The sequence below is a fragment of the Hylobates moloch genome, unplaced genomic scaffold (assembly GCF_009828535.3).
Source record: "Hylobates moloch isolate HMO894 unplaced genomic scaffold, HMol_V3 SCAFFOLD_2, whole genome shotgun sequence".
NCBI lineage: Eukaryota > Metazoa > Chordata > Mammalia > Primates > Hylobatidae > Hylobates > Hylobates moloch.
In genome coordinates this window covers 11,452,287-11,476,420 of record NW_026652277.1, presented here as the reverse complement: position 1 = coordinate 11,476,420, position 24,134 = coordinate 11,452,287, and the positions used below count along the sequence as shown (strand labels likewise).

The 24,134-nt window shown below is 48.2% G+C and overlaps 1 protein-coding gene across 1 annotated transcript; it reads right to left on the bottom strand.

Moving 5' to 3' along the window:
• Positions 1 to 1,022: 1,022 nt before the first annotated feature.
• ECHDC3 (enoyl-CoA hydratase domain containing 3) lies at positions 1,023 to 23,039 on the bottom strand. The gene is made up of 5 exons (XM_032156015.2): positions 22,682 to 23,039; positions 17,705 to 17,826; positions 15,597 to 15,694; positions 9,865 to 10,065; positions 1,023 to 1,876 (listed from the first exon to the last, which is right to left on the bottom strand). The coding sequence occupies exons 1-5, from the start codon at positions 22,849 to 22,851 to the stop codon at positions 1,556 to 1,558; spliced, it is 912 nt and encodes a 303-aa protein (XP_032011906.1). The 5' UTR covers positions 22,852 to 23,039; the 3' UTR covers positions 1,023 to 1,555.
• Positions 23,040 to 24,134: the final 1,095 nt, after the last annotated feature.

The following is a 24,134-nucleotide window of genomic DNA, read 5'->3' as shown; positions in this document are numbered from 1 at the left end:
CTCTCATAACTTTCTGTGCATGAGTAGTAACAAACTCCTTTTTTTTTCAAGAGCACACTCTATGGTTTCTAAAATCTAGGAAAGAAACAAATTGTTTTTCTCAACAGAAACCTGTGAGAACAACTCGGGGACACCCATACCATGAGACCCTTGCCCCGGCCATTTGAATAACCATAGGCTAGAGCCTTACAGCTCTTCATCCCCAGCGTGGTACTCATCCCATGAATGACCATGTTCTACTCACAGGTGAAATAAACTGGTTTTAAACAGTCAGCCTTACAGCAATCTTGAGGACAAGAGATTTGGGACATTTCTTGGGCCACATTTGACCTGAAGCCAGCAGGTCATAGACTTAGGTCGCAAGTCAAATCCTTGCTCAGGTGGGAAACTCATGCACTGCACCTGGTTCTGGTCTGTGATCTTTCCTGGAAGCCGAGCATCATTTGGAAGTGTGTCTGGAGGAGGTATTCCTTTTTTTTTTTTTTTTTTTTTTATTATTGAGGCGGAGTCTTGCTCTATCGCCCCAGAGCTAGAGTGCAGTGGCACCATCTCGGCTCACTGCAACCTCCACCTCCGAGTTCAAGCGATTCTCCTGCCTCAGCCTCCCGAGTAGCTGGGATTACAGGCACACGCCACTGTACCTGGCTAATTTTTGTATTTTTAGTAGAGATGGGTTTCACCATGTTGGCCAGGCTGGTCTTGAACTCCTGACCTCAGGCAATCCACCTGCCTCGGCCTCCCAGAGTGCTGGGATTACAGGCGGGAGCCAGTGCCCAGCTGGGAGGAGGCGCTCTTAGTGCGTAGGCTGTGTGCACCCTACCTCCTCTCCCCAGTGTTTTCATCTTCAGGTTGAGCCTGGAGTCCAGGTTTCACAAAAACGTGGATAACAAGGACATTTGTTATAGAAATAGGAGGCACCTACTCTATGTTATCAGCGTGAGCATACAAAAACAGTTAACTGATTTTTTTTCTTTTCTTAGACAGCTTGCAGTGTAGCTGGGGAGATAAAACATACCAGTCTCTATAAAGATTTAATTTATTTAAACCACATAAGATTATTCAAAGCCATAGGCATGATTATGTCTCCACAGAATCAAGAAGATTTTCTGTGTGGAGAGTATCTCGTTGAGATTTGAAATGTGTCGCCTCTCCTGAGCAGCCAGGATGAACTCCGCTTAGGAGGACGTTTCGGATGAGGGTCAGGCTGGCGTCCTTCTTTCTGCCTCCATGGGTTGCCACCTTCTGCTATGTCAGGGGGGTCGCTTGCTTAAGATGTTGTAAGGAGCACCCCAAATGCCAGGCTTCCCGCCACAGCTGGCCCGCTGCAGGGCTCACTAGCCTTGCACTGAGGTCAGCACCTCAGTCACTCTCCATTTTGTCCTTTCCTCATGAAATAGTGGCTTTTAATGTAGGCCAAATGCTGTGACACTAATATCAAGTCACAAAAGCAGCTTGTCTGTCGCCTGTTGAAGCTGAGAGGCAGTGGTGGGGCTGGGGCCAGAGGGGAGGGTGGGCTCCTGGGCACTGCCCGTGGACCTCACTCCTCTGCCTCTACTCACGCTGGCTCGTGTGACCAGACAGGTTTTCTCTTCTGGAGGAAGGCCGTGATGCCCTCCTGCCCATCCCGCAGGGCCAGGTTGTCCACCATGGCCTGGGAGGTGAGGTAGTAAGCCGTCCCCAGGTCCTGGGGCAGCTGCTTGTAGAAGGTGGCTTTGCCCAGGGACACCACCGGGCGGCTCAGCGACGCGATCTTCCTCGCGATCCGCATGGTCTCCTCCTGCAGCTCCGCCTCTGGCACCACCTTGCTAAGCAGCCCGTGGAGCAGGGCCTCCTGGGCAGAAATGGGCTCGCCAGTAAAGAGCATCTCCAAGGCCACCTACGGGGAGACACGGGAGGTCACTGAGGTGCTCTCCTGTGACCCGCCCCCGCCACCTGAGTCCCGCCTCGGCTCAATGACCTGCTTCCTCAAATACCACGTCATCCGCCAGCCCTGACGTCTTCAGTGCCCTGACTCCTGCCCGGGAGGAGGGTGGATCTTTCCAAGAGCGAAGAAACCACACCAGGCCCAGGGGAGCAGTGGCTGTCTGTGTGCTCTTGCTCCTGCACAGATCTGGTCACGGAGCCTGCCACGGCTGGGGAGTTCGTCTGCCTCTTTTGAGGGCCAAGCACACGATGGCAGCCACATCAGATGGGATGCCCCACAGACACTGCAGCGTGGGGGCGGGTGGGGGGAGTGGGGGTTCCAGTACCTCTTGGAACCCACTGGGGCCACCTCCCACAATAAGCAGTCACAGGGCTGCCACCTAGGCCTGATTGGAAAGAGCAGACCCAGCCTCCCGGAGAAGCGAGGATTTACAGACAATGTCTTCAGGGACCAGACGCAGAGCCCAGCATGGTTTTAACTCACCAATCGGTAAGATGTGGCAAGGAGAGGATGCCCTCTCCCCTCCTACAACCCTCCCCTGAGGTTCTACGGCTGGTGATGCCCTCTCCCCTCCCACAACCCGCCCCTGAGGTTCTAGGGCCCAGCTGCCTCCCTCTCCACCGTGTCCTCTGCTCCACAACCGCTGCGTGCTGCACCAACCAATTCTGTCACACGCTACCAAGCCTGGCTCCTCTAAGGTCAAACTTACAATGGAAGAGAGGGGTCCCCAGGTGCACAAGGACACACAGGCAGGGGCCTTCCCTCCCCCACCCCTCACTCAGGCTCTCACAATCCTGGTGGCATCCCTGATGTTCCTCAAACACGCCCGTGCACCGTCACCTCAGCGTCCTCGGACTCGCTGGTCCCTCCGCCTGGGGTGACTTTTCCCTGGGTGTCCTCCTGGCACACGCCCTCATCGCAGGCCTCTGGTCCCGTGTCCCCTATCACTGAGGTCTTCCATGGCCGCCCTGCTCCAAGTGTAAAACAAACCCTGATGCGACCCCATCTGGCTACATGTTAAATCTTTTGGGCTTCTCTCCATGTAACACCCTATATATTTCGCGTTTGTTTGTAGTATGTGTCCTTTGTAGCACGTCAACTCCAGTAGGACAGGATTTTTTTTTTCCAAGATGGGGTCTCACTATATTGTGCAGGCTGGTCTTGAACTCCTGGGCACAAGTGACCCTCCCACCTTGGCCTCTCAAAGTGCTAGGATTACAGGCGTGAGCCATCATGCCTGGCCATTTTTTTAAGTCTTCTGTTGATTTCTGTATCTCCAGCACTGGAAGACTGCCTTGCACATAGCAAGCAACCTACCAAATATTTATGAGGGAAGGAAGGAAAGAGGGAGGAAGGCAGGCAGGCAGGCAGGCAGGCAGGCAGGAAAATAGAGTACAGCACAAGCGGCAGGCTGGTTCCTTTGAGACGAGGGCAAGGAGGTGATACAGCTTCCAGCTGGCTCTGGCTCTTGCTCTTGGGACCTGGCCTCCATGCTGTGAGGAAACCCAAGCCACACTGAGAGGCTAGGTGCAGTGTGCCGCCAACCACCCTTGCGGGGGCCCAGCTCAGAACTAGCCTCCACAGCCAGACACGTGACCAAGCAGCCTTCAGATGAATCCCCAGCTGAGGCTGCCGACCCTCTGGAGCAGAGAGAAGCCTTCCTCGCTAAGCCCTGTCCAAATCGCAAATTCTGTTGTCTTGAGCTACTATACTGTGGGTGGCCTGTTGCCTGGTAATAGATAGCCGGACTAGCCGGAGACACACACAGGGGAGGCATCAGCATGTAGAGTGGGGTTTCTCAACCCTGGTGATACTGACGTTTGGATAACTTTTGCAGGGAGGGTGGGGGGCTGTCTTGTGCATTGCAGGACGTTCTGCAGCATCCTTGACCTCCGCGCTCTAGTTATCAGTAGTACCCACCCCCCACCAAGCTGTGACAATCAAGAATGTCTCCAGGTATCGCCACATATCCCTGGGCCAATACTGCTCCCAGTTTAAAACCATGGATCTAGAAGGTTTTTAAGCCACAGGACTAGACTGGACCCCCCACGACTGAATTTGGATAGAGAGACCAGAAGCCTGGCCCAAGGCCCCTCCTGCCACCATGGGTGGAGATGGAGCCCACACGCACTGGGCTGGCAGCCAGGGACGGGTGATGCAGGACTTCCTTTTCTCCTCTGTAACGTTAAAGGCATGGACTAAATCGCCACCTCTGTTTTGGAACTGTACTGATTTTACGTTGGAGGGAGCAGGAACGTGACAGCTATGGGGGTTCCAGGGCAGACCATTTTTAGTTGACCAGGAAGAGCACTTCACACCAAAGCGTGTCTGAAGCCCTGGTTGAACCAGGAGCTAAAAGGCGGATCCTGTTGTGAACAGCTGTGAAATAGGACCCTGCTGAAGACATCTAGCAGGTCACAGCATGGGGCCAGGACAGTGCTCTGCTCCATCTCTGCCCCCGAACTGCGTGTCAGCTGGGATCAGAAGCCAAGGTGGAGACGGTGTCATGGCTCCTCCCAGCCACTTACCCTCCACTGACACAGGCGGCTCTTGGGGAACTCACAGGGACCAAATGTCAGGAAGTGGCCAAGCCTGAAAAACTGATGCAACATGAAAAAACAACAAAAGCCACCCAAGTCAACCTTATCGATCCCTTTGTCACTTGCAATGATCAAGTCCTAGACAACTTTCAGAGTCGTTAAGAATGGAGTCAGAGCTGGAAGGTGGAAAGAGTAAATCCAAAGTAGTAAGTGTTCCTTCCTGGCCGGCTCAGCAGATGGGCATGTATTCATCCCAGGTGAGGGGCTTGCGGCCTGGGCCGGCAGTGTGTGGCTGCAGAACTGCACGGAATTCCAAATGCCCCAGATGTTTTGGGGCGGAGTCCTTTGGTCCAAATGCCCAGATGTTTTGGGGTGGAGTCCAAGCTTCACAGGTGGGGCCTGGTCCCAGGCCTGCTGGGCACTGGTCCTCCTGGGACCTCTGAGCAAGCCATTTCTCACCTCTCACTTCTGCAGCCAGCATGCTCGGGTACAAATGACCGTCACCAAGAGACACAGTGAAGAAGCCACTAATGACAGCAGGGCACACTGTCACATCGAGTACAATGGAAAGGCTGGGGGAAAAATGGTCCATCTGAGCCAGACATAAATCAGGGAAGTCACTATGAAGATTTTGCTTGCAGAAGAAAAGCTCAGGGACCTGGTTTGAGCTCAAGGGACCTGGCTGAGCCAGGTGTACCTGAGTTCCAACCCCAGCTCTGCCACTTACTAACCACAAGACCTTCAACTAATGCCTTGGAGTTTGTTTCATCTGGAAAACAAAAATAAGTGCCTCCTGCAGTATTGCAAGGATTAGAGATAGCAAGTGCAAGGCTCGTATAATAACAGTCCTGGGCACTCAGTAGGCACCTAGTGAATGCAATGCCTATTTTTAACACACCTAGGCCAACTGCAGATGGTCCATGATCTCTAATGCTGGCTTTTAAATGGTTACCCCAGCCTTGGAATGGGGGTGATTATTTAAAGCAGAGGGGTCTTCTGGATCTCATAGGCCACCCAAGTGGCAACAACCGTGTGCTACAGCCCACAAGGGACTCTCCCCACGTCATGCCCCTTTGCATGGGCGTGGTGTCTTAGTCCATTCAGCCTGCTGGAACACAGCACCACAGCCCGGTGGCTTATAAACAACAGCATTTATATCTCACAGTTCCAGAGTCTGGAAAGTCCAAGGTGAGGGTGCTGGCACTCAGCGACTGGTGAGGACCTGCTTCCTGGTTCGTAAACGGGGCCTTCTAGCTGTGCCCTCACATGGAGAAAAAGGGGGTAAGGCAGCTCTCTGGGGCTGTGGGTTTTTTTTTTTTTTTTTTTTTGAGATGGAGTTTTGCTCTTGTTGCCCAGGCTGGAGTGCAACGGCATGATCTCGGCTCACTGCAACCTCCGCCTCCAGGGTTCAAGTGATTCTCCTGCCTCAGCCTCCAGAGTAGCTAGGATTATGGGTACGCGCCACCATACCCAGCTAATTTTTGTAGTTTTAATAGAGACGAGGTTTCGCCATGTTGGCCAGGTTGGTCTCGAACCCCTGACCTCAGGTGATCCATCCACCTCGGCCTCCCACAATGCTGGGATTACAGGCGTGAGACACCACGCCCAGCCTGGGGCTGTTTTCATAAAGTCAGTGAACCCATTCACAAGGGCTCCATACTCATGATCTCATCACCCCCAAAGGCCCCACCTTCCAACACCATCACCTTGGGGGTGAGGATTCAACACAGGAATTTGGGGAGGACACAGCATTGAGACCGTAGCACTCGGCATCTGTCCCCCAGGGAGCACCAAGAGCAGGGTGAGGAACTGCAGGAGAAGCACTATGGAAAGAGTCAGGCCTGAGCAGAACCCACGGGGTACTTGTGCACACACACACATATGCATTCGCACTGGCACCGCAGCACCAGCAGGGTCTGTCCCTGGGGCTGCCATGTGGCCGGGCTCTGAGGGAAGCACACTGGAGTGAGGGTCATGGGTCCCATCTCACTGGCCGGACATAGGACACGAGGCCCTGAAACTCCCAGGCCCTCTTGCAAACTGGGTGTGGAACTATGCGTCCTCTAAAACTGCACTCCCAACCTCTGGCCACACAAATCACTGCAAAAATGCAGCCCGTCTGGGGCAGGCTGGAGACCCAGCCTTTCTCCCAGGCTCTCTAACATCTGCACCAGTTTGAGCAGCGGGCTTTAACCATCTTTTCAGCTTGGAAACCCCACTCTTGTTCTCATTAGCTGATTAGGAAATCAGAGTCTGCCTGCCTCAGGAAAATGACTGTTCTGGGAGGAAGGGCTTCTCATTTCCCCTGTGCTCTCCAGTGAGGCCGGCTGCTTGAGGCACTGGCTCAGGGTCTGAGCAAGGCCAGCTCTGCCTGGGAACGGAGCAGCTGCTCCAGGCAGGGTGTTTTATAGGGTGCCGGGAAGATGCATTATTTAGATCACGCCTACGGAGAGAAGCTCTTTACAAATGGGGAATATTATTCATGTCCAGGCCTGGTCTGGATTGAACAGACAGGCTTGATTCCATATTTTCTGCCCCAGTCTCCAGCACAGCCAAGCAGGTCCCTGTCGCGGCCACGAGAGGGCACTAGTGACCCACACATGTTGTCTTAGCCAGTGTAAGACAGGCCCAACTTCCTGCCCAGGCCAGTTTGCAAGCTTACCTGTGGGTATACGAGGGACACGCACTCACCCCCCAAAATACTCGGTGGGCCTGTGCATGGATGTCCGTGGATGGGTTAACATGTGCACCATCGGCAAAGACAACGGGCAGGTGGTTTGGGTCAGGTTTATTAGATTGTTATGAATCCCAGTTTTTCCTCCTAAAGCAGGCCCATACAATTAGATCTGCAAATCCAGAAACCTAACTAAGGCCTTAAGTTCCAAAAGACTTTTTCTTCCTACAAAATTCCCTTTATCAGTACTGTGATTTCTGCTTTTCAGTGTTGACCCCAAGCCATGTTCCTGAGTCATGGCTCTGAGTGGCCCAGCATTAATGAGCCCAGCATGCAAGGACTTGTTGATTGAACTCCGAACCGCTTTCAGGCAGCTGATTAGAAAAAACAGGCGAGTCCCCAGTCATGTGATTTAGAGGCCTTCTGGCGGTCAGAACATGAGAACAGAGACCAGGAACCTGAGCACGGCTGTCCGGAGATTGTTTGCCCCATTTTCTGAGAAGTCTGTCCTTGGGAGGTAAAAGCTACTTTGGTTCATCCAACTGGGCGATTATGAAATGGGGTTTCTGGAGACTGGGCTTCCTTGGAACTTAAGGCCTGTTTTTGTCATATTTTCCCTTTTCTTCTCAAAAACTTTAAATTTTATAGATTTAACACTTGATAAATATGGTCTAGCGTTAAGTTTGTAGGAATCAAATCTAATAAGCCTTGATTTCAAAAGTTTAAGAGAGAATGGGTTCTTATCCAGACAGTAGGGCTGACTTCAAGGTTTCAAGTGCTTTACTGTGGAACCTTCCAGCACATCAGGTGTTGAAGAGGACAAGCAGCTGTCAGCACAGCTGTCTTTTATTAGACAAAGGCCTTGTGGTTTGATTTGCACAGTTATAAGATAGTTTATGAATAAGCTCTGACAATCAATTTGTAATACATAAAGTAGAGTCTTAAGAAATATTTACTGAATGGGCCAGGTGTGGTGGCTCACACCTGCAATCCCAGCATTTTGGGAGGTCGATGGGGACGGACTACTTGAGGTCAGGAGTTTGAGGCCAGTCTGGCCAACATGATGAAACCCCATCTCTACTAAAAACACAAAATTAGCCGAGCATGGTGGCACATGCCTGTAATCCCAGTTACTATGGAGGCTGAGGCAGGAAAATCCCTTGAACGTTGCAGTGAGCTGAGATAGCGCCACTGTACTCCAGCCTGGGTGACAGAGCAAGACTCCGTCTCAAAAGAAAAAAACAAAACAAAACAAAACAAAATTTACTGAATGAATTTAAGGTAAGTGTCTATCTTGACAGAATCGAAAACATCCTCTTAGTCTGAAGACACTTTAGCCAGCCGTCACCTACTGTACTGGGGAGCCCACTTCCAGCCCACTGTCCTAAGTGTGTGTGTTCACAGGTATCTTGTCTTCAGAATTTCCCCACAAACACACATTTCTGCAAAAACTAACAAAGGGGCACTGCAAAAGAAAGGAATATTTCCTGGGCCGGGCGCGGTGGCTCACGCTTGTAATCCCAGCACTTTGGGAGGCCGAGGCGGGCGGATCACGAGGTCAGGAGATCGAGACCACGGTGAAACCCCATCTCTACTAAAAATACAAAAAATTAGCCGGGCGTGGTGGCGGGCGCCTGTAGTCCCAGCTACTCGGAGAGGCTGAGGCAGGAGAATGGCGTGAACCCGGGAGGCGGAGCTTGCAGTGAGCCGAGATCGCGCCACTGCACTCCAGCCTGGGCGACAGAGCGAGACTCTGTCTCAAAAAAAAAAAAAAAAAAAAAAAAAAAAAAAAAAAGAAAGGAATATTTCCCTACACTCCTTGGTCCTACTACTGGATTTCCCTTGGATCTTATTTCTCTTGCGTCTTAGGCATGTGAGCAATTGCTGATTTTCATAGTTGATGCTAAAGTAGATCATATACATCAGAAAGCAGTTTAGCTTCTTTACTTGATGTGGTCTAAGACTCTGCCCCCCTTTTTACAGATTTCCAATTAAGAACAAGGATGCACTTTTTCTGCAACAAGAACACTGTTGGTTTACACTTAAGGGAGGTTTAGGAAATATTATTTTATGATGTTATAGGAAGGAAGAAAGCTTTGTGATGGAAACAGACTTCACTGTAGTTAACAAAACCACTTTGCAACACGGCTCCTTCTTGGGCAGATTCAACATACCACGCACAGGAGATTCATGTTCCTGAAATGCAACCGTTGTAAACCCAACACACTCCAGAAATCACCTACTCTAAATCCGTTCTGGAACAAGACAGACTGTTGATGAAGAGTGAGCCAGTGACACTACTATCCTAGGCCCTTGATACTGGCATTATGTCAGCACGCTATTCTATCTCATGGGCAACCATTCAGTGCAACAAAACTGAGTCTCAATTGCATTTCAAATAAGATTACAAAATATGTGCCATTAGGAAGACAAACAAAACTAATCAGTAAACCTACCCAGTGGTACTGAGGGTACGCATGATGGAAATGCAGTGATTTCACAGATTGACGCCCGGCGTCAAGCTACAGAGGAACAGGCAGGCGGTCAGCTCTTCCCTCCCTGCCATTAAAGGGAACATCATGGCCCATCTAGCCAGAGACACTCTGGGCAGAACGTCCTGATATGAAAGGCACTTTTAACAAGTGGATCTTGAATCATCGCATGCACTGGAAGAGGAACTCCAGAGAAGGCTGGGAGGCAGAGGTGGGTGAGAGGAGTTAAATTACCTTTCTAGGCACTGCTCTTGCCAAGGCAACCCCAGGGGTAGAACAGAAGAGCCCGATGTTCACCCCGGGAGTGGCAAAAGAGGACTTGTCGCTCGCCACAGCAATGTCGCAGCTGGCAACCAGTTGACAGCCAGCAGCCGTGGCCAGGCCATTAACCATGGCAATGACGGGGACGGGGTGGTTCCGGATGAGCATCATGACCTGCGGGACAAACACACCCACTTCACTTCCACCCAGAGGGAGGCACAACATTAATGCCTAATGCTTTTTTTTTTTTTTGACAGAGTCTCACTCTGTTGCCCGGGATGGAGTGCAGTGGCAAGATCTTGACTCACTGCAACCTCTTCCTCCTGGGTTCAAGCGATCCTCCTGCCTTAGCCTCCTGAGTAGCTGGGACTACAGGCAGGGGCCACCACGCCCAGCTAAATTTTTTTTGGTATTTTTAGTAAAGATGGGGTTTTACCATGTTGGCCAGGCTGGTCTGGAATTCCTGACCTCAAATGATCCACCCACCTTGGCCTCCCAAAGTGCTCAGATTACAGGCGTGAGCCACCACGACCAGCCAACGTCTATCATTTTATATGACTTTCCCTGTTTCCAGAGCACTTTTCATATGCATGAGTTTATCCGATTCTATGGAAGAAGGGTGAAAAAAGGCACAGAAAGCACTAACTCCTATTAAATATCTACTCTGAACCAGGCAGTGTAATTTGGTCTTTCTGAGAGCCCCATGGGGACACAGCCCTATTGTACAACAAGGACACTAAACTTGGTGGGGGCTGCCACAGGGGGTGGCCCCAAGCTCAGCTCCTGAGTAGTTACAGACCCCCACCTGCCTTCCTGGCAAATGTGCTGAAGAATAGTGTGGATTTTTATCTCTGGGGAACAAATCAAACCCTTCACAAACACTTCTGTTCTCACTGTACCTGTGTGAAGCTCTTGTGTTAAAGGTCTGAAGCTGGTATTTGGTGCTTCCTTGAAAAATTGAGGTGGAAAAGGCCTTGAAGGCAGTTTTCTTAATAATTACTTTCAAATTACCACCATGAAGACTCTCTCAATTCTATTAAAATGGGGGTGGGGGGCCTCTGCTGTCATCAAAGTAAACAAAATTCCTAAAATAGAGCCATTGGCACAGAGAGGAGAGACAAAAATGTGCTAATGTGACCCCTCCAACCAATACATTTCCAGAACTTTAACTTATTTTTGCAGCTTATGTTTTCATGCCACAGAGTGTGTTGCTATGGTAACTTCAATTTCTAAAGTGCTGCTCTTTGAACCTTGGCAGGGAGAGAGGATGGGAATGAAATTTGGGTTACTTTCCCCAAGGCAGGTATTCAAAGACAAACGACCTTCGTTGATTTGAAGATTTTGTCTAAGAAGCTTATCTTTTATATCCATAAACATTTGATATTTGTTAGCTTTCTTCTAAAATAACCAATTAGATATTTCAGGCTATGGTATCATATCCTATAGTAGTGCTTTTTGACTTTTTTGGGGGGAGGTCTCCTTTTGAGAACCTGATAAACGCTAATGACATTTATCTTCCCTAGGATAAATGAGGAAATGCATCCTCCTCAGAAGAACACAGGTGGGTAGATCACCTGAGGTCAGGAGTTTGAGACCAGCTTGGCCAACATCATGAAACCCTGTCTCTACCAAAAAAAAAATACAAAAATTAGCTGGGTGTGGTAGCGCGTGCCTGTAATCCCAGCCTACTTGGGAGGCTGAGGCAGGAGAATTGCTTGAACTTGGGAAGTGGAGGTTGCGGTGAGCTGAGATCGCGCCATTGCACTCTAGCCTAGGTGACACAGTGAGACTCTGTCTCAAATAAAAAAAAAAAAAAGAAGAAGAATGCACAGATAAGTAAACACCTGTACACAACACTGTTCATGGATTTAGGGGGTTCATGCTCTGTAAGGCGAGGCTGGGGATGGGCTAGTTAGAGCACTCATTACCAGTGAACTGGAATGAATAACAAGGGGAAGAACTCCAAAGAACTTCTAAAGTCTTGCTGCAAAGAAAGAAAAGATTTTGTTTTCGTTCTGAGTGTTGTTGCATCACCCAAGGAACTGAAGTTACTAATGAAAAGCCAGTTGACTGGGATTAGAGTTCAACAGTCTACCTGTCCTGTCCATCATCTGTGAATGGCTAGGACTTCATAAAACTTGGCAGAAAAATAGGTAATACATATATATTCAGCATTAAAAAAGCATATAATTATTAACATTATTTTTTTGAAACAGAGACTTGCTCTGTCACTCAAGCTGGAGTGCGGTGGCGCAATCTTGGCTCACTGCAACCTCTGCCTCCCGGGTTCAAGTGACTCTCCTGCCTCAGCGTCCTGAGTACCTGGGGTTACAAGTGTGCACCACCATACCCGGCTAACTTTTTTGTATTTTTAGTAGAGACAGAGTTTCACCATGTTGGCCAGGTTGGTCTCAAACTCCTGACCTCAAGTGATCCGCTCACCTCGGCCTCCCAAAGTGCTGGGATTACAGATGTGAGCCACTGTGTCCAGCCTAAAAATGCATACATTCACCTTTGATCTAGGAATTCTACTTCTAAGAAATAATGTGAGATAGGTAAAAAGCCCTATGCCAAAGATGCTCACCAAATCATTATTTTATAATAGTAAAAAACTATAAATAATATAAATATACAAAATAAATAAATGGCAATGGAAACTAAACTACATCCATTGACGAGGATGCTGTATTCTCAGTGAAATGAATATTTCCAAGAGAAACACCAGCATGGCAGTCTGGAGCTTATGCAGTAGTCTGAAACCAGGCTGCCAGGGTTTGACGCCCAGTCTGTCACTTACTCTGCCTAATCCTGGACAAGTCATTTAACCCCTCAATTTTCACATCTGTAAAATGGGCATGATAATAGCACCAACCTTATAGAACATGACAGTTATATAAATTAACATATCTAAAGTACTTAAAATATTATCTGGCATATAGTAAGCATTCAATGCTATAATCATATTATGTAATTCTATACTGTAATCTCATCCATATATGATTATTTAGAAAAACAGGTTCACATGGAAAAATGATCTAAAAGGAAATACAGCAAAATATTAATCACGGTTCTCTCTGGGTGGTATGATTATGGTATGACATCGGTAATCTTTTACTGTTCTAGACTTTCAAAACTGTTTACAAGTACTCATTACTTTCATAGGTGTGGTCACACCTGTAATCCAGAGGAGGCCAAGGTGGGGATCTTTGAGGTCAGATTTGCCAGCCTGGCCAACATGGTACAGAGAGAAGTTCAGAAAAGACAAAGGGAATTTAAATAATCAACAAGCTAGAATAATCAAACACTTGATAGTCAAGAACTGATTATACCTATTTGGCTTTCCTGAATTAGGTACTATTTTAGGTCTGCTGACTCCAAAATGTGACATAAATAGAACTCTGCCCTAATCTCGTTTAACAGCATCACTAAGGGTTTCACGTTACTTCCCAAAGCAAGAAACCTTGTCCCATTGTCATTTGATTGACAGGGTATGAGAGCAAAGTGCAGAATCTTCTCCTGAACTACAGTTTCCATCTCCAAACTTCAACAGGATATAAGTAGAGAGACAAGGAAGAAGTCTCTAACGTGAGCGCCATGGCAGGTCATTTTCACTCTTCCAGAGTCAAGTTCTTCTCATTCTCATTCTACTCATTCTTAATTTGCCATACTCCTGGTTTGTATATAATTAACTATCATGCAGTACTTATGGTCTGTAACAAATTGGTACAGTTTTTAGATGCTTAGCTAATTCAGATACCTCTATCCTCCTTTCTAAAATCAAATTTTCTCATGCATGAACTGAACAATGAAATATCTAGCTCATTCTGTTCCAATCTGCCTGTTGATTTCACTTGGAAATGGAAGTCTTGCACAAGTTCATGCACTCATATTTATCCAAGACAATGTTATTTTCTTAGAAATGGTTTAAAGAAATCAATACGCTTTCAGTCCTATTTTACTACTTTGGGGTAGGCCCTGTTTATGCACTGAGTCTTTTTCAGGGAGTCAGAGGCCTCCAAGGGTTAGGGGCTTCCAAGAAATCTGGGCTTTGTCCTCTGAAGAAGGCCTGCTCCCCTGTGGCCCATGGCTATGCTGTTTAGATCCCAGTTCATGAAGTTACCACAGCAGAGTGATAAAAGCAGACCCTTAGGGAGGATAAAAGGGCTTTACTGGTTCTCTTTGATGCTTTTCAACTTTAGCCAAACATACTGGGTATTGGTAGAAAAAAACTGTCAAAGCACCAAGCCTTGGCAAACCCAAGAGTGGAATGTTACATAAACATCATTAATGTAGGAAACAAAAGACCCAGGTCTCGGCTCTAACTTGCTCCCACTTCCCCATGAAGCTTCAAGTAAATTGCTTTTCCTGTTTATCCTTCCATGGAGTGAGAAAAATATAACCTGATCTCTTTATGGGTTTCTGGAAGGGCAAGGAAAACAAATGGGGATGTCTTAATCATCTTCCCATTCACATCCCTGTTGCTCACTTCTGTCTTGTATCATTAAATATCTGTGAAATCATGAATGACCAAATACATGAATGAATAAGTCAATGAATGAATAAAAAAATTAGGTTAAACTATCTTAGAGGCAGGTTATGAAACCATTTTATATGTGTTGTTTCCCAAATAGATTTTCAGTTTCAGTTTGGCAGAAAACAATTTTTTCTTATGCTTCCCTCAATGCCTTGCAGGTATTATAATAGGTGCTCAATAAATGGTCATTAGATGAACAATGTATTACTTAAAGCTGGATTCTCTATTCAATTTTTCATTACCCAAGGGGTTGATTTCATGCCTTTAAAAATCATCCAAAACTTTTTGTACTTCTTCTTCCTCTGTGGCTGTTGGTATTTTTCCTCCTTAATATGGTTAAAGGGCCAGAAAAGAAGCAATAACGAAGAGGTTAATTTTCCTACTTGGAGGTGGTGATTATAAAGGCTGGTTGAAAGAAGCATTTGAAAATAATTTTAAAAACCATTATTGTTATTCCATTTATTAATGTTCTTTCCCATTTAACATAGTTCAAAATTTTTAAAAATTATTATAATCTTAGATTCTTCTTCTCTAAAGACACACATTTGCACCTTTTCCTTCTTACTCCAAACTTCTATACCAAGACATCCTCCCACAATGCTAGACATGGCAACTATGAGTACCATCCTATATTCCACTTTCTTTGGTACAAAACAAAATCAATAGCAAATTACGGTCACTTTTTAAAAGTCTAAACTAGGCCGTGCACGGTGGCTCACGCCTGTAATCCCAGCACTTTGGAAGGTCGAGGCAGGAGGATCACCTGAGGTCAAGAGTTTGAGACCAGCCTGGCCAACATGGTGAAACCCCATCTCTACTAAAAACACAAAAATTAGCCAGGTGTGGTGGCGCACGCCTGTACTCCCAGCTACTCAAGAGGCTGAGGCAGGAGAATCACTTGAACCCGGGAGGCAGAGGTTGCAGTGAGCCAAGATTGCACCACTGCACTCCAGCCTGGGCGATAGAGGGAGACTCTGTCTCAAAAAAAAAAAAAAAAAGGTCTAAACCAAATAATTGCTTGGATAAAGGATCTGATGACCAAACAATTTCCAGTTGCTCTGGGTGGTTGGGTCTCATGGATAAAATCTTATCCGTAAGGTAGAAGGCGAACTCAACATTTAATATAGTGATCATTTGCAGGTTTGCACTGTTGACTGTCGTCCCGGCTTACCTTGGAACAGGTCTGAAATACTTCGGCATGGTAATCACGGCCTTGCTCCTCTGTCAGCTCCTTTAAATCATGCCCAGAAGAAAACACAGGCCCCTCAGCTGCAAATGTTTCCAATTGAGAAAAGAAAACAAAAAGATGTAAACACCCGGAGTTGGGCAGTTAGTTCCCTTCCTTGTCTACGAATAACTTCAGCAAACTTTCACTTGGAGAAAGTTAATGGCCTAATTTTGAGAAGAGTAATTCCAGTTTGCTTAAAAAGTTCCAGCCAGAATTTTGTGATGAAAAATGCAAGGTGAGGCATTTTTTTGGTGCCTCTGTGTCCTAAAAGTCCTTGATGGAAAATGATAGAAATACACAATTACATAAGGAGAAGTTTTCAGTTACCAAGGCAAAGGTATTTTATACACAGCCTTTATTTGGGGACTTGCTCTGGCCTGAATGTATTGAGTCACACAAGCTCATCAAAATCCCCCGTGCCGAAGGCAATGTTCATGTCATTTCGTCTACAAGTAGTGGACAGCCATCATGGCTGAACTGGGAAGGTGAGGGTAGGAAGAGACCTCGGAAGCCTTCTGGTCTTCATTTTACAGATGAAGGATCATAGGATGTGGCTGCCATCACTGCTGTCATCAACAAGAAAATGTCATCCTACTGATGAGCTGATATCATTTTCTCCTACTTCCCTTTTGTTGCTGTTGTTGTTTGAGACTGAGTCTTCCTCTGTTGCCCAGGCTGGAGTGCAGTGGCACGATCTCGGCTCACTGCAACCTCTGCCTCCCGGGTTCAAGCAATTCTTGTGCCTTAGCCTCCTGAGTAGCTGGGGTTACAGGTGCCTGCCCCCAGGCCCAGCTAGTTTTTGAATTTTTAGTAGAGATGGGGTTTTGCCACGTTGGCCAGGCTGGTCTCAAACTCTTGGCCTCAAGTGATCTGCCCGCCTTTGGCCTTCCAAAGTGCTGGGATTACAGGCATGAGCCACCACGCCTGGCTGTTGTAGTTATCTTGATTGATAGGCAATATTATTGTCTTTTTGTAAGTTAGGTAATTGTGTAGTTAAGAAGCCATAGTGAGACCCTGTCTCTGCAAAATAAAACCTTAAAAATTAGCCAGGCACAGTGGTGGCAGTGTTGCTTGAGGCTAGGAGTTCGAGACCAGCCTGGGCAACATAGCAAGACACCATCTCCACAAAAAATAAGAAGTTAGCTTAGTGGCACACACCTATAGTCCCAGCTACTCAGGAGACTGAGGCGGGAGATCACTTGAGCCCAGAAGTTTAAGGCTGCAATGAGCTATAATCATGCCACTGTACTCCAGCCTGGGCAACAGGGCAAGACTATGTATCAAAAAAAAAAAAAAAGAAGTTAACTACCTTTGCTGTATCCAGGTAACATCCCACATGGCTGCTGGACTGTACTAGTTCTAATTTCTTTTCTCTTCACCATATAAAACAGTTGAACACTTTTGATTAACCATAGATAAGATGATAACATTCTGAGTTTCTGCCTCCAGAAACACTGATGCTTGATTTGCCAAACAAACATAGCTTCACAAAGCATCATCGTCATATTTTTTGTGCATGCTTTAAAATGCTAATATTACTATTATTTATACCAGTCTCATCATCACAAGAAAAAATAATTCTGTAAAAATTCCTTTTGGAGCAAGCAAACAAATTAGCAGAATATGGCATCTTTTCCAACACCATTAAAGGCACTGCAGATATCAGTTTGAAAGCTTGGTAAGAAAAGAAAAGTCAGACCAATCAAATGCCCCAAAGGATTAGTGGTTAAACCCATTTTATAAGGTCCATGAAGAAATCAATTCTCTGATTTTGAGGCGAAGACCAGTACAGCCAAATAAAGAAATGTTTTAGTATCTAACAAAAAGGAAAAGACATATTTTCACTGAACAGTCACCTTTGTTATAAATTCTGCAGTTAATAGGGTTAGGACCAAATCACCAACTACACAGGTGTTTTCCATAATTAATGTTCTTGTAAAGGAGCTTCAAAACAATTCTCCAGTTAAATGAAGGGATGCCCCAGTTAACTAAAGACTCAGAAAGCTCTTCTGGGCACTGCAGAATACTAAGGACGGGTATCAGATACATACCTGAGATGACAATGACTTTCAGATCCTTGCTGTCAGCGTCATGAAGAATGTCACTTTGGAGAGACTTCAGCATTGCAAGTGACAATGCATTCCTCTTCTTGGGATTGCTCAAGACGATGTTCCTGTGAAGAACATTTTACAATCACAGGGTCACGCACCAGTCAAAACAAGTGAGGACCCCCGCGATTCCTGTCTAATTTAGAAGCTATTTTTAAAAGACAAGAAGGGAGAACTGCTGGGGCTTAGTGCCAATTTAGAGGGTCTGTCAACTCTCTGGAGTTACAGCCAAGTCAAAACAAGAAAAAGGCGACCTGAAATGCAGGCTGAGTTTCCTCCCTCTTCCCTTGATTTGTTTCTCTTTTTCTGCATGTTTGCTGTCAGAAACATAACTGCCACCTCCACAGAGAGGGCAACGCACAGCGGTTCCAAAATCAACACCACCCAGAGAGGCTGCAAGCTTAGCATGACAGCAGCAGGTGCCGGAGAAATCTGACAAACAGTGGCTACCTTCCACTGCTTTCTTTCCATTGTTCCTTAGAAAAAAGTTAGAAAAGGAGCCCAGAATGAAAATAACTCCCCAGATCTCGGCTCACTGCAACCTCCACCTCCCGGGTTCAAGCGATTCTCCTGCTTCAGCCTCCTGAGTAGCTGGGACTACAGGCACCTGCCACCACACTTGGCTAATTTCATATTTTTAGTAGAGACGGGGTTTCACCATGTTGGCTAGGCTGGTCTTGAACTCCTGACCTCAGGTGATCCGCTTGCCTTAGCCTCCCAAAGTGTTGGGATTATAGGCATGAGCCACCGTGCCCGACCCAATTTTTTATATTTAAAATTTTTGTGGGTACATATAGTAGGTGTATATATATTTATGGGGTTCATGGGATGTTTTGATATAGGCAAGCAATGTGCAATAATCACATCATGGAAGATGGGGTATCCATCCCTTCAAGCATTTATCCTTTGTGGATAACAAAGTATAAATCAACAAATCCAATGATACTCTTTTAGTTAGTTTCAAATGTACAATTAAATTATTATTGACTATAGTCACCCTGTGTGCTATAGAATTCTCAGCCTTATTCATTCATTCTATTTTTCTGTACCTAGTCCATCTATTTTTTTTTTTTTTTTTGAGATGGAGTTTCACTCTTGTTGCCCAGGTTGGAGTGCATTGGCGTGATCTCAGCTCACTGCAACCTCTGCCTCCCGGGTTCAAGTGATTCTCTTGCCTCAGGCTCCCAAGTAGCTGGGATTGCAGGTGTGTATCACCACACCCAGCTAATTTTTGTATTTTTAGTAGAGCTGAGGTTTCACCATGTTGGCCAGGCTGGTCTCAAATTCTTTTTTTTTTTTTTTTTTTTTTGAGACGGAGTCTGGCTCTGTCACCCAGGCTGGAGTGCAGTGGCGCGATCTGGGCTCACTGCAAGCTCCGCCTCCCGGGTTCAAGGGATTTTCCTGCCTCCGAGTAGCTGGGACTACAGGCGCCCACCACCACACCCGGCTAATTTTTTTGTATTTTTGGTAGAGACGGGGTTTCACCGTGGTCTCGATCTCCTGACTCGTGATCCACCCGCCTCGGCCTCCCAAAGTGCTGGGATTACAGAGGTGAGCTACTGCGCCTAGGCCCATCTTTTCTTATAGTGGCATCCTGTAAGTTTACAAAACAATTCATGCTGTCTGCAAATGGGATGATACATGAAGGAAAAAAGTACAAGCCACACAGCAAGAGGGCTCTTCTGGACATATCCTCTCACAAAAAGCTGGCGTCCAAAGGTCCTGCTGGCTCTTTTGAGGCATCCCACATGCTGAATAAAATAACCTGTATTGTCATCTTGCTGCTTATACACAGAAATGTCTTATTTTTGGCTGTTACAAGAAATGGGCAAAGAACCAAACACCAGATTGTTATTATATATTTTATATGTTTCCTATCAGTTTTCACCTACAGGTTTCCTACCTTCCTCAATCGTTTTTGAATCTGATATTCCTTCCGCGGTACAGCCAACTTGGATCCTCCATAAATAGTATTCTGTGTCATGGTTTTCTGGAAAACAAGTTTGATGACTGAATTGATTTCAATAAGAATAACCACTTTCTTTGGAATACCATTTCAAGGTTGCTGCAGTCTTCAGGTGGCTGTGCTATTCATCTTGTTGTTTCTTATAAACATTGTTCTCTCCTAAGTACAAAAATTTCTTGTGCTGATTTGCTCAAAAGTTGTATTTGGTGGGGGGGGGTGGGAGAACTGCTTATAAATCTCTCCATCAAATAATGAGGGCGCTTCTTGTAGCAAATATAAAAAGCTGCCATTCCATCGGTGACATGCTTAATCTAAATGCTAAGGTCTCAGGCAAAACTGTATAAAAAGATTCCAGCCCCCGAGGCCATCGTGCGCTGCAGAATCTGTTCATGTGTCTTGTTAGCTGTTTGGCTCCCACACTGTGAGTGTTCTAAACTGCAGAGTCCACTCTCCAACCCAGAGGAACCAGGCTCAGCTCCTCCCGCCCCACCCAAGCTCTTCTCACCAACCATCTCCTAATTGCCAGATCCAAATCCACTGGCCATCTCTATCACTGCCTCCTTCTACAGACAGATTTCTTCTCTCTTGGTTGTTTTGTACTTCTCTGGCCGGTCCTTCTTGACTTCTTTCGTGGGCTACTAGCCCTCTGTTAACCCCTGAATGCCAGCCATCCTGAATTCTGTCCTCCACACTCTTCCCAGGCAACTTCACCGATGACCTTGATGTCAACAGCTGCCTCTGAGCTGAGCTCCAGGTGCACGCGTTCATCCCGATGTCTACTGGCCTTCTCCATCTAGGTATCTTTGGGCATCCCCCCATTCTCAAACCTGCCCCTCTCCTCTCTTTCTTATCTGAGCAGTGCCACTCAGTTGCCTGAATGAGAGAAAAAGTCATTCTAGTTTTCTATCCCTTCCTGATTCAACTGGCATCAAAGCCTGTTAATGATACCTCCTAAAAAAATCTCATCACTGAACCCTCCCAGTGGCCATCTTGGTTCAAAACATGCGATGCCTTGCACCGAGAGCTTCACCAATATCTCCTATCTGAAGAGAAACCTCTTTAAGAATGAGGTCACCACCAGAGCATGTGATAAGTGTCAAGGTAAGAGATGGTCCCTATAAATGCCCCCATGAGCTGTCTGAAGATCATTATCGTAAACCACGAGAAGGTCCCTGAAGTGAGGGACTGTCATGTTCTCACACAGAGAAGACATTCAGTATCTGTTAACCTAATGACAAAAAATAGCATTTCTATTTTTTCACAGCCAATTCCACCGAATGCAGTGGAATGACATCACATCCAGTTTTTTTGCCATCTCTTTTCAAACCAAGTGGTGAGTAGAAACAGAGTAGGAACTTTGGAGCAGAGGGAGCTCTCTGAACCCTGGCGAGACCTAGTGGCCGTGTGGCCCTGAACAGGCTGTCACCTCTCTGAACTTGCTTCCTCACTGTAAAGTGGGCATAAAATTATCCACCTTGCAGGCCATTGTTAATTAGGGATCATGGATGCAGGGAGCCCAGCACAGAGCTGGCCCTGGGTCCATGACAGCAGTGCTGCTGGGAGGAGGAGCATGAAAAAGGGACAGTTGAAGAGTGGCAGGTCGCTAAAGTTCTTGTTCAAGTTCACCTGCTTAGTGCCCAACATAATGCTGCTTTAATGCTTGGTTAAGAAGTTTCCTTTCCTACTAAACAAACCCTAGCATTCATGTGAGAGTGTTTCAGTCACCACCTTTGCTGATTCATATTTAATTCTAGAGAACTCGACCGGCCTCCTTTTTGTCTTTTTTTTTTTTTTTTTTTTTTTTTTTTCCTTTTTTTTCCTTTTTGTCATCTGGCGGCCAAGCCCAGAAGTCAGGCTTCCAACCAGATGTGCACAGATTTACAGAAGCGGAAACTTAGCAATGGGCAAGAAAGGCCCTGGCCTGGGCCCTGCTCTGGCCTGTGCTCCTGTAGTTGATGAGCAAGGGGTCCACAGGGAAGGGAACCATCCCCTTTCCAAACCCTGGGGCCATTACTGAGACCCTGGAATTCCCTGCCCCTGCTGTGGGCACCCCAAGCCCAAAGATGGCCAAGAGCAGCTGTCTGTAGGGCATGAGGGGACACACGATCCGGGCATGCTGGAAGGGTGTCTGCAGATCTGTGCACCCAGCCCCTTGCAGAGCAGCAGAAAGGACGGGTGCAAAGGTGGGAAAGGATGAGACGAGGGTGAGGAGAAAAGGAAAACGCTGAAGCCAGGGGCTGGCTCTCCACCCCTGCGGGGAACCACCTGGTCATCTGAGGATTATCAGTTCACACGCGGCCTTCTAGGTCTTCTTCGGAAGGTAAACATCTCAGGGTAGGAGAAGACGACATTTTATTTAATAGCTTGATTTAGAACTGAAACATGCTGAAACACGGTACGCAGGCCTCCCTTTGCACCCTTGCCCCGGCCAGGCAAGCACCCGGCTCAGGCCTGGAGGGGGCAGGGCCCTCCACCTTCGTGACTCCATCGCCCAGATTCCAGTTGGCGCACAAGCACATTTTTAAGAGTTTTTGGGCCTGTAGCCACAAGGGCAGCGCTCAGGACGCTGTGTACTTCGTCCTATTTACTGTCCCGCCCCCCAGCCCCGCGCCTCTGGGTGAGGGCCAAGGAGCAGCTCGGCCGAACCCACACTCCCCCTGGAGCCGGGTCTGGGGCCCAGAGCCCTCCTCTCCAGGCCTCTCCGCAGGCCCAGCGGCTGGAGGCCCAGTGACGCCGCAGGCTGCCCTGAGGGCTTTGGAGCCGCGGGCAGTCCCACCGACGGCCCTACAATCCCCCCGCGCGTCTCGCTGCCAGGCCCGGGTCTGGGACATGGGGAGTTCCCTCCCCAGGGGCGTAAACGGGGCTCCGGCTCCCCGGGTGCTCGCGGGGTCAATGGCGGCGCCCTGACCCCGACTCGGCCCCAACGCGAGGAGCCCGCGCGGCCCGGGGCTGACCTTATGCCGTCCAGCTGCCGCGCGCTGGTGGGCCGCGGCTCCGACTCCCGCCGCTCCGCCCCGGCCGGGTCCCGGCTGCAGAAGCGGGCGGGGAACAGGGCCCAGGGGCCGCGCCGGAGACACATGGGCCCCCTTGCCCCGAAGGCCTGCAAGACGGCGACGGCGGCCATAGCATCCGGGATGGCCAGACGCCGCAGTATCGCGCTGCCTGGCCGGCCGCAGGTGCTGGGCGCTCCGAGGGCGCCGCTGTGAGCAGGGCCGAGACGGAACTCAATGGAATTCGACGGTGGCCGAGACCCGGAGAGAACCGCCTGACAGGCCCAGGCTTCGCGGGGACGCCCCAGGCCAGGCCCAGTCCCCGGCACGCCCCGCCCCGACACGCCCTGCCCGGCACGCCCCGGCCCGGCACGCCCCGCCCCCACTAGGCTCTCCCACTGGCTCGCCGCGCCCCGCATGGTGAAAGGCGCGCATTGAAAACCCGCAGGCCGGCTCCAGGGTTGTTTGACAACCCCTGTGGGGGTTTAAGCCTGTGGGAAAGTTTAAGCGAGGGGAGGAGTTGGATGATTTCTTTTTGCACCAACACGAGGAATGTGGAGTTTGCCTGCATTAGGAAAACGAGCATCAGGGGTGAGTGGCGCTGCGCTGTTAGCAACCGCTCCGCTCCCCTACCTGCCTGGGAAACGCCCCGAGCCTGGAGGGCGAGCACATGGGGGGCCTGGCTGCGCGGGCGTTGACTTTTTAATGCTTTGTGTCCTCTCATCCAGACGCTGGGGTCCACACTTTAAGTTTATGCCTACAGGTATCTGGAAATGGAACGTGAGTTCATAAACAAAATAAAGTTAAATTTCTAGAACACCTGAGCTTGACCTCGCAGTCATGCCAAGTGCCACCGACGAGGCCGAGCACGGGGGAGCACGGGGGTCGCAGAGCCTGATAAAAGTGACCGTCCCCAGGGCTTAGGGTCACTGCTGGTCTCTTACTAAGATGACTTTCGCTGGCTAGGAGGAGATGAGGAGGCCCCACTCCACAGTGGAGCTGGCGCAAGAGGGAACTGATACACGGGGTTTCGGGAAGACGAATGAGCTACGCACGAGAGCACTCTAAGCCTGGACTGCGTAGACGAAAATGTAAAGGCGGCCGGGCGTGGTGGCTCACGCCTGTAATCCCAACACTTTGGGAGCTCGAGGCAGGTGGATCACCTGAGGTCAGGAGTTCGAGAACAGCTTGACCAACATGGTGAAACCCCGTCTCTACTGAAAATATAAAAAATTAGCTGGGCGTGGTGGCGTGCGCCTGTAGTCCGAGCTACTCGAGAGGCTGAGACACGAGAATCGCTTGAACCCGGGAGGCAGAGGTTGCAGTGAGCCGAGATTGTGCCACTGCACTCCAGCCTGGGTGACAGAGCGAGACTCTGTCTCAAAAGAAAATGGAAAGGCTCAGAGGCCACTTCCAC